The 11,177-nt window shown below is 33.6% G+C and overlaps 1 protein-coding gene across 1 annotated transcript in view; it reads left to right on the top strand.

Annotated features, from left to right (window-relative positions):
- The window catches only part of LOC106759531 (monocopper oxidase-like protein SKU5), a 15,074-nt gene extending 10,948 nt beyond the window's left edge, over positions 1 to 4,126 (top strand). The window contains exons 5-9 of the mRNA XM_014642741.2: positions 1,590 to 1,950; positions 2,253 to 2,618; positions 2,722 to 2,800; positions 3,157 to 3,353; positions 3,726 to 4,126. Coding sequence (XP_014498227.1) covers positions 1,590 to 1,950; positions 2,253 to 2,618; positions 2,722 to 2,800; positions 3,157 to 3,353; positions 3,726 to 3,852 — 1,130 coding nt within the window. The 3' untranslated portion in view covers positions 3,853 to 4,126. The remainder of the gene's footprint in view (positions 1 to 1,589; positions 1,951 to 2,252; positions 2,619 to 2,721; positions 2,801 to 3,156; positions 3,354 to 3,725) is intronic.
- The last annotated feature ends 7,051 nt before the right edge of the window (positions 4,127 to 11,177 follow it).

Genomic DNA, 11,177 nt, shown 5'->3' on the forward strand with positions numbered 1-11,177 from the left:
GAATGGACTAGATTGTTGGGATTTCTTTATCTTTCTGATATTTTCTGAATAGAATAACAAAATTGGTCTTGATTCACGTTGATCAGATCAAATTTTCCAAATATACTTCTTATTTCTTCTTACTGTTGAGTTGATTACATTGCTGGTTCTTATCAAGTAATAAGTTGCAAATCGCAGTATTTTTGTGGTAGTTGTGAAGAAAAAATAAAAATTTTAACCTTTTCATGAGTGGACAACCATATCCTACGTTAATATTTTGCCAGTCAAGCGGTTAATAGATGGAGAAAATCTCTTAATGCGTTCCCAATCTCAATTTTCCAAAACATACACCGTGCAAGTTAAAAAATAATCAAGAAACTGTGCTACACCAAAGTCATGTGGTAGTCATGTTACCATACCACGAGCCAAAAAAATTACACCGAAGTCATCACATGTAAGCACAACTTCAGTTTAAAAATCAATTACATTGAATTCGTCATCTCCTTGCACGACTTCAGTGTATGTCACTTTTTGAAGAAGTCACCTAACCTTTGCATGGCCTAACCTTTGCATGACTTTAGTTTGGAAGATTTCACCTAACCCTTGGATGACTTTAGCGAAGCAAAAGTTGTCCAACCCCTCCACGACCTTGCTTTTGGAAGAAGTTGCCCAAGCCTTGCACGACTTTAGCTTAAGCAGAAGTCGTCCATGCTGGATATATAATATTTTTTAACTTGGAAGTTTCATTTTCAGATGTTTGTTATTTTTATCACGGTCAATCACTATATATGCAGTGCTTAGCTCTCAAGTATTGGTCAATGTTATATATTTATGAGAAATGTAAGAGATGAGTAAGACTAATAAATATCAGAAGCTAAGAAAGAGGTTTTAAGCTCTGCTTACTAACTAGAATAATGAAGTATAGAATAAATAATAGTTTTTCACCGAGTTATTGAAATTTGAGGTATTTAATTACCCACTCAGTCTATGTTAATCCTGAAATACGCAGATCAAACTCTTGTCTGCTTGACTTGAGCTAATTGTTATACGTGACAAGGCAAAGTCTTTTACATCATAAGTGTATGCATTTATGTTTCATGATCATCTGATCATGTGATCTAGAGACTAAGTATGTTTTTTGTATATTCTTTTATTCTGCCAGTATGTCTTGCTACCAATATCATTTTTGTCATCCTCCCAATTCTTTCTTGGATCATGTTGTTCTTCTATATTGGGGAATAACATTTATTCAGGTGTAGAATGACATGCACAAGCATAGCTTCTGCACAGGGCTCCAATTATCAAGGGTCTCTAGATTTTAAAATTTGCCTCCCAAATACGCTGCTTGACTCTTCAGGATGGAACCAATTTTCATGATTAGAAGAGGACCTCTAAGAATTTTAAGATGTCCCTGCATATTATGCAACACTTAAGATTTTCACCCAAAAATAGATGGTTTTTAATTCTATCACTCATGTTTAAATGCTCTAACAAGAATTAGCAGATACTTTAATGATTTTAATCTAGAAATCTAAGTAGTTTGTAAAACGAGAGAACTTAAATTTTTCTGTTCTCATGTATCATCAACTGTTTATCATTCTGTCTGACAGGGAAAACATATCGCCTACGTGTTCACAATGTTGGTATCTCATCAAGTTTGAATTTTAGGATACAAAATCACAACTTGCTTCTTGTGGAGACTGAAGGATCATACACGGTTCAGCAAAACTACACCAACATGGATATTCATGTGGGTCAGTCATATTCATTCTTGGTTACAATGGATCAAAATGCCAGCACTGATTACTATATTGTTGCCAGTCCTCGGTTTGTTAATTCATCATGGGCTAGAGCTACTGGAGTTGCCATTTTGCACTACTCTAATTCTCTGGGACCTGCTTCAGGCCCTCTTCCTAGTCTTTTGGGTGAAGATGATCCTTCCTTCTCAATAAATCAAGCAAGATCAATAAGGTTATTAGTTGGTACTTTGTCTCTTTGCAGAAACTTTTGCTTTGATAAATAAACGAGGTGAATAGTATTATAGACTAGCCTAATTAAAGATGCCTGGCTTTAGTCTCGGATTGTATAGTACCTGAGTTATTACACTATGTATTTTTGACATTGGCATTTAAGGGGGCAATACAAAAAAGAAAACATTAATTTAATATACTTTCTGCCCTTTGATCACACCTTAGATTTTATGGTTAGATCTAGAGTATTTTAATATCAAAATTTTGAATGTTCAAAATCTCACTCGATGATGGTACTTTTAGGTGGAATGTGTCTGCTGGTGCTGCACGTCCAAACCCACAGGGCTCCTTCAAATATGGTGATATTACTGTGACGGATGTATATGTTATTCTTAATAGACCTCCAGAGCTTATAAATGGAAAGTGGCGAACTACCCTTAATGGTATATCATACTTTCCACCTTCAACACCCCTGAAGCTTGCACAACAATTTAAAATTTTGGGTGTGTACAAGATTGATTTTCCAAATAGATTGATGAACAGACCCCCAAAAGTTGATACTTCTCTGATTAATGGTACTTACAGAGGTTTTATGGAAATAATATTTCAAAACAATGACACTACAGTCCAGAGCTATCATTTGGATGGCTATGCATTCTTTGTTGTTGGGTGAGATTTTAGCTTTAAAATTTCAATTTATCATTTTGGTTTTTTATCTATGTCGCACTAAAATTGAGAATAAGAGTGAGTGAATTTCTCATTTGAACTGCAGCATGGATTTTGGAGTATGGACGGAAAATAGCAGGAGTACTTATAATAAATGGGATGGTGTGGCTCGCAGCACTACACAGGTATTACTGCATTCCTTCCTTAGCCACAACATAATATCTTAAATCCATACATTTGCTCAAAAACTTATGTGAAAGTTATGTTGGAATGGACCATTTTCATATATAACAAGAGGAACCAAGAATTACTTCATTTCTGCTTTTCTTGTCCTCTTGTAGAGGCTTTGCCGCCAATTGACCAAAGCAATTTTTCTTTGCTAAAATTATGACAGTTTCTTGTTAGTTGTTCTAACATGAAAGAACATGTGATTGCAAGTAAACTGACACATGAATTTGATTTAAGTCTGCTAGAGTAGCAGCTTTTGGTGACCAAAAATAAACTGTATATGCTATAACAACTCATTTTAACCTGTCTGCAGGTCTTTCCTGGTGCTTGGACAGCCATTTTGGTATCTCTTGACAATGCTGGTATTTGGAACCTTCGTGCGGAGAACCTGAACTCTTGGTATCTGGGCCAAGAAGTTTATGTGCACGTTGTAAACCCAGAGAAAGACACGGATGAAAATACTTTGCCTAACAATGCAATATTTTGTGGCTTACTTTCCTCCCTTCAAAGGTAAGAGTTCCTTTAAAGAAAGCGACTTTAGCTGTCTACCATGTTTGCAAATTGCAATAGCAAAATACTTGAACAAGACAATCAAATTCTCAAAATTTCACCAAGATTTATGCTTTAAATGAAAAAAGGATGCTATTGAAATATAATAATAGAAATTTGAATTCTCTACTGGGTGTATGGTACTGCCACTATGATCTGCTTTCAAAATACATTAATATACATTGATTTTGATGTTTTAAAATAAAATATACTAAAACTCATTTTAATATATCAAAATCAGTGTATTTTGAATACACAATTTCAAAAGAAAAAAACAGGAGAGAATCTGGACTCGTATTGATTGTAACACCATTGCTTGTTTCTCTTCTGCAGGGATCAATCTCACAAATTCCAGTTCTCTGGGGGATCACCTTTTTGCAGTAATTCTCTGATTTTGTTGTTCATGCTATTTCTAGCATTACTTGAAAGCTTATTTGGTATGTCGGGTGTTGAACTTTAAGTCAATTAAAACAAAGAAAGTTATTGTTTGTAATATGACAGTAGCCATTTAAAGATTTATAGGTTTTTTCGTCAGAAAGGAAATTTTGTGTATGTACAACATGTTGGAGAAATTGGTGCACGTATTCATAATTGTAAACTAGAATCCTACATTAAAGTTCTTTTTTCCTTGTATTTATAATTTTGGAGGATTGTAACCTTTCCCCAAGGATGTTCCTACCCAACTAATTTGGTAAGGTAAAGTCGTTAAAGAAATGCTTGATCCTTAAATTCCTTATCGTTGTGTTCTTCTCTTTTTTTTCTTCAATTCTCAATAATCTATTATCTATAAAAAGGATATGGTTTTTGATGACCATTTCTTTTATTAAATTGAGTTTGAATTCCACTAACACTGTGAGGACTTTATTAATGAGTAATTTGTAAATATCTATACATGAGTATGAAGCATTGTCGTGTGTTAGGATTTTGATAAGAGCACCAAGTTGCTCAAGTAGCATAAAGTATTCATAATGAATTATGTAGACTGCAAATATATCTGAGTAAAAAATGGAAAGAGGATTATTACAAAAATTAAAAAAAAAATAATGATGAAAACCAATGGAAGAATTTTGTTCAACACTTGGTTGGGGAATAAAAAGGGTTATTCCAATGGAATGAAATCATTAAGGTTTAACTTCTTTAACTTATCCAAACCATGCAATAGAAGCTATTCTTATTCAAATAAATGTGTTAAACTTATAGTCCTATCCTTAATTTCTTCATCAAAAAGAAAATGTATGGTTGAGTGACTTGTATTAGGAAAAAGAGGCTTTATCTATGAATAATATTTTTTTTATTTTTATTTTTAAACAAATAATATTGATAGTCTTGTTTAAATCTAATCTAAATTGAGTTTTCCAAAACATAGAGATGAAGTGATTTGTGGAGGATTAATCTAACAACAGTAAGCCTATTGGTAGCAACCTTCTTATGTTAGTTTGAGTTAAAGTTAGGAGATATGTATGAATGGGTGTTTCCTTGGAGTTATAATGTGGAAATGGTGTGGGAAAGATCCAAGTTTTTGGAAGACCAAGAATGAAATCCATACTAATGTCTTTTCATGGGGAGGAGACAATGAGGAGAGGAGTGTACAAGCCATAAGGCATGGTTGTAGCCTTGGTTTGCAAGCATGTGATGCATTGGTGACAAAATCTTTGGACCTTTTTTCTTGTGTGGGGCCAATAAAATCTCTCTTGAAGAATATTTAGAGTTTTATCAACTTCAAAGTGACTCATGAGACCTCCTTCATGTGACTCCTTTTATGAGGAGTTTTCTATGTGATCCTTAAGGTACACATAATTTTCCTTCCTTAAACAAGTACCCCTTAGACATGTAAGATTCCCCTTGTGCTTTCTTTTGGTAACTTCCAAAGATGGATGAAAAGAAGCTATCTTGGGTATACTACTCTCCTATCTTATCAAATCCAAAAATTTAGGAATCATGTTTTGAAAATAGGTTGCACCTTCTAGAAAGAGCATCAGTCACAACATTTGATATTCCCTTATTGTATTTAATGACATAGGGAAATTGCTCAAGATATTCCATCCACCTAGCATGCCTTTAGTTTAACTTGTGTTGTCCTTTCAAAAATTTAAGTGACTCATGGTCACTATAAATGACAAATTCCTTGGAGACTAGATAATGTTCCCAAGTTTGGAGGAATATCGCTACTGCATACAATTCCTTATCATAGGTGGGGTAGTTAAGAGTTGCACTATGAAGTTTTTCCCTAAAATACACCTTTTGCAGCAGCACTCCACCTATCCCCACACCACTTGCATCATAATTTATCTTAAAAAATTTAGAAAATTTTGGAAGAGATAAGATAAGTGCATTGGTGAGTTTCTCTTTGAGTTGATTGAAAGTCAACTCTTGTCTTTCTCCCCATTCAACCTTAATTTCCTTTTTCACCAACTCTGTTATGCTAGAGAATTTAGGAACAAATCTCCTATAGAAGAAGGCTAACCCATGAAAACTTCTAACTTCTCCTACATTTTGGGGAGTTGGTCATTCTTGGATGACCTTGACTTTGGAAGGATAAATATGAACTTCATACTTATTGACTATGAATCCTAGGAAGATCACGTTATCCTCGCAAAATGAGCACTTCTTCTTGTTGGCAAATAAATGGTTGTTTCTCAAAGTGATGAGCACTACATACAAATGTCCTAGATCTTCATAAAGGCTTTTGTTATAGACTAGGATATCATCAAAATACACAACCACAAACTTGCCAATTCAATCCCTTAAAAGATAATCCTTCTAAGACTTAGAGAAAGAAAATCAAGAAAACCTTTAAAAGTCTTTCTCCAACTTCCCTTTCTTAGCCTTAGCTTGAGTTGCTACTTCTTTGAATGGCTTCCCTAGTTAGGTTTCCATCACTTAGGCTCTAAAGTTGTTGATAGGGATCCTCTACAAAGAAGAAGATGAGATGGTTGCTGTCAGAGGGCTGCAGCGGATTGGTTAGCATGCAATAACAAACCAAGAGGGGTTTTAATAGAAACGTGTGCCTTTTAATTTCTACTCAATTTATCTTACTATGCAGATAATAATAATAAATAACAAGAGTAAGGTTGAGAGAAAATTGCAAAGATGAATTTTATATTGGTTCGGATCTTACCAATCCTACGTCTAGTTGCTTATCTCAAATCAAGATAAATAGTTCACTAAGCACAAAACAATTACAAACTACATTCACAAAGAAAGAATTTGTAAAAGTATAGAATCCACCTCTCTTGATACCACAAGAGATGAACCTGCACCTCCTTTGAATATTCACAAAGGATGAAACACCTTCGTTGGATACTTCATGAAGGATGAAACATCTCCTCCGAATACTTCACGAAGGATGAAACACTTCTCTGAATACTTCACGAAGGATGATCCTCTTCCAAACACCTCCTTAGACGCACTAAGGATGAACAAGCTATTTATAGACTCAAGCAAATACTCTTCTGTTCTTCGTTTTTGGCCATTCAACGCTTTAATCGATTAATACAAGTGTTATTCGATTAAAACGAGTACAACACCTAGTTTTTCAAAAACCAGAAAACTCCAACGGCTAGCTTTAATCAATTATTCTTAGGATTAATCGATTAACTAATCGAGTAAAGTAGGTATTAATCGATTATTTTCGTGTCAGTTGAGTTTTCAGCACCTGCAACGTTTTAATCGATTAATATTTGGTTTAATCGATTAAAACGGTGCGTTTTTTATTCTGAACAACAAATACAAAGTATGGAAGTACATGAATCAAAACCTACTACAAATCTAAGTCCTAAACATTAAATTACAAATATTACAAAAGCTTTCCTTTGTAATACAAGTCTTCATAAGATATTCTTGAATCTTGATTTCTCTTGACTTGATTTGGACATCATCAGAACTTCATCTTCATCATTTTGCTAACACTCTCCCCCTTTTTGATGATGATCAAAAACTCCTTTGAATTAAAGCTTTTAGTAATAATCTGGATAAAAACACAACTTGTGGAAGAAAAGAGCATTAGATAATAATAATAAGCTTTAAACATTTTCTCCCCTTTTTTTTATCATAATTAAAAAGTTGTGTTTAATGTTCTCTCCCTAAGATAATACTCCCCCTTAATAAAAGCATGTATGCATATGAGCTAAATATATTTCAAATTTAAAGATTCATTTAAACATGCACAATAGGAGATTTATAACATTATAATTTTAGGATAAAGAACTTATCAAAAATTGTTTAAACATACACTGAACCATACCAGATGGGAATTTTAAAGCCTAGAAAATTTGGCTAGTTTTTCAAAATGCACAAAATATATCAAAATGCAATTCAAAGAGATTTCTAAAATTCCTAGATCTCTTCTAATGTTTACCCTTTTAGATATGCTCTCAATTTCGTAATGATAATCCTCTAAGTTGTTGTCACAATTTGTTTAGATCTTCATCTTGAGGATTGTCATCATTCTTTGTTTCATTTATTGTCTTTTGCAAGTCTTCATCATTACTTGCATCTGATTCAACTGACTCAAGAGGTTTTACCTCAAGGTCTACAATTTTATCAAAGACAACATGCACAAATTATTCTATTTCAAATGTTTTCCATTAATTAAAAATTTAAATGTTAAACAATAGGTACCCAATTACTTTGTATGGGTCCTTTGGGTTAGATTAAAAAAAATTGAAATCATTTTACAACCCAAACATATCTACCACTTGGAACACCGTAATGCTTAATTTTACATTTATTTGAAGTATGACCATTTTTCATACAATAAAAGCATGATATAACGTTTGTGTTCCTATAAGTTGTTCCTTTTTCTACCCATGTTCTACGAGTTCTATTATTATGTTTATTTTTAATTTTAGGACAATACTTATTTTTAACAACCTTATTTTCGTTATTTTTACTACATTCTCCTAAGGTTATTTGTTCTAGTAGTTTCTTAAAATTTTCACAAGATGCACATTCATCACTACTAGTAAATTTACCATTTTCATAAAGTAAAATTTTATTTTTCAAATCTTTATTTTCGTCAAGAAGATTTTCAAAATCTGATTTTAAATTTTTATTTTCTTCAAAAATATTTTCAAAATTCAATTTTAATTCTTTGAAATCCTTTTTCAATTTCTTATGAACTTTATCTAATTTTTCAGATTCTACTATTAAAGCAGCATAAGTTTCATACAATTCATCTTCACCATATTGACTATAATTATATGAATAGCTAGAATTACTTTCTTGGGTAGCAGTGTCGTCATCTACCACCAAACAAATGTTAGCTTCTTCGTCAAACTTGCTCAAATCAAAAATTGTTTCATTGTCATCCTCTCATGCAATGTAGGCCTTCTTTTTCTTGAAGTTTTTCTTTTCTTTCTTATTTTCGCCCTTCTTTTGATTTGGGCAATAAGCTTTTAGATGCCCCTTCTCTCCACAACCGTAGCATCAGTAATTTGAGGAAGATCCTTGATTTCCTCTCTTTTCATATCTAAATCTCTCTTTACCTTTTGATTTCATGAACCTGTTTAACCTTTTGATCACAAGACTTAAATTTTCTTCATCCTCCGAGTCTTCATCTTCTATCCTGCTTTTGCTCCTTTCAACCTCGGATTTGAAAGTCAGTGTCTTTTTCTTAGTTTTGGCTTCTTCTTCATCAAGTCTTCCAAGATCAAGCTCATGCTCCCTCAACTTTTCGAATAGTGCCGCCATAGTCATTGTGTTGAGGTTTTGTGACTTAAAAATTGCAGTCACTTTTGGTTGCCACGACCTATCTAAAGATTTCAAAATTTTTATATTAAGTTCATCATTTTCGAATGACTTACCTAGTCCGTCGAGGGGATTTACTATGTTGGTGATGCGTTTGTGAACATCTGACATTGTTTCTCCTTACTTCATCCTAAACATTTCATACTCTTGGATAAGAGTATTCTTTCTCGCTCTCTTCACGTCATTTGTACCTTTGTGGGTTACTCACAACACTTCTCATATCTCTTGAGAGGTATTACTAATGGAGATCCTATAAAACTCGTCAACAGTTAAGGTAGATGAAATGATGTTTCGTGCTTTCACATCATTTTGAAATCTTTTCTTCTCTTCAGTAGTCCACTGAATACGAGGCTTTGGTTCCTGCCTATTGTCAGTAAGAATAGACGGACCAAATAAACTTCCCAAATATCACAATCAATAGACTCAATAAATATTTACATTCTAACCTTCCATAATGAATAATTTTCACCTGTGAATAGGGGTGATCTATTGATAGAAGCACCCTCTACAAAGGTTTGATATGATCTTGCCATTTGAATAACTATCAAATTGTGCTTTGATACCAATTGTCAGAGCAGCTGCAACGGAATGGTTAGCATGGAATAACAAACCAAGAGGGGTTTTAATTTCTACTCAATTTATCTTACTACGTAGATAATAATAATAAATAACAAGAGTAAGGTCGAGAGAAATTTGCAGAGATGAATTTTATACTGGTTCGGATCTTACCAATCCTACGTCCAGTCGCTTATTTCAAATCAAGATAAACAGTTCACTAAGCACAAAACAATTACAAACTATATTCACAAAGAAACAATTTGTAGAAGTTTAGAAACCACCTTTCTTGATACTAGAAGAGATGAACCTGCACCTGATTTGAATCTTCACAAAGAATGAAACACCTCATCTGAATACTTCAGGAAGGATGAAACACCTTCTCTGAATACTTCACGAAGGATGAAACACCTCCTTCGAATACTTCACGAATGATGATCCTCTTCCAAACACCTCCTCATATACACTAAGGATGAACCATTTATTCCTCCATCACCGTAGCACCAATTCACCAGCTCAACAGACAAGAGTTTGCTTAGCCGAGAAAAAGCACACAATTCTCAAAGAGTTCTGAGTATTTGAGCACAAGGGAAGAGTTGTTGTTGATGGAAAATGAGAGCCTATTTATAGACTCAAGGAAATACTCTTCCGTTCTTCATGTCTGGCCATTTAATGCTTTTAATCGATTAATACAAGTGTTAATTGATTAAAACGAGTACAACAGCTAGTTTTTCAAAAACTAGAAAACTCCAACGGCTGGCTTTAATCGATTATTCTTAGGATTAATCAATTAACTAATCGACTAAAGTAGGTATTAATCAATTATTTCCGTGCCAATTGAGTTTGTAGCACCTGCAACATTTTAATCAATTAATACTTGGTTTAATCGATTAAAACCGTGTGTTTTTTATTCTGAACAGTAAATACAGAGTATGAAAGTACATGAATCAAAACCTACTACAAATCTAAGTCCTTAACATTAAACTACAATTATTATAAAAGCTTTCCTTTGCAATACAAGTCTTCATAAGATATTCTTGAATCTTGATTTCTCTTGACTTGATTTGGACATCATCAAAACTTCATCTTCATCATTTTGCTAACAGTTGCTCACTAAGGAAAGTTTTCTTGGACAAATTTCTCTCATTTGGAGTGATCTTAGGAGGAGTGCTACTCTCACCTTCCTCTTGTATGCATGAATGGGAGGCTAGCTTCTTTTTCTCTTTGTGCATTCTCTCTTGTCCTTCATATCTCTTTTTCTTCATTTGTTTTTAATCCTCAAACACCTTGGAAGGTGGTAGAGGGTGAAGAAAAAAATTTCCTCCTTGGTGGTGGAGACTAATCTGATTAGTTAGACCATTGTGAATAGTTTTCTTATCAATTTTTCATGACCTAAGAGAATATGACAAGCTTCCATAGGGATCACTTCACGAACCACTTTGTCTTCATAGTTCCCTATAGAGAACTTGACTTCCACTTGTT

Source organism: Vigna radiata, chromosome 4, assembly GCF_000741045.1.
Source record: "Vigna radiata var. radiata cultivar VC1973A chromosome 4, Vradiata_ver6, whole genome shotgun sequence".
NCBI classification, from domain to species: domain Eukaryota; kingdom Viridiplantae; phylum Streptophyta; class Magnoliopsida; order Fabales; family Fabaceae; genus Vigna; species Vigna radiata.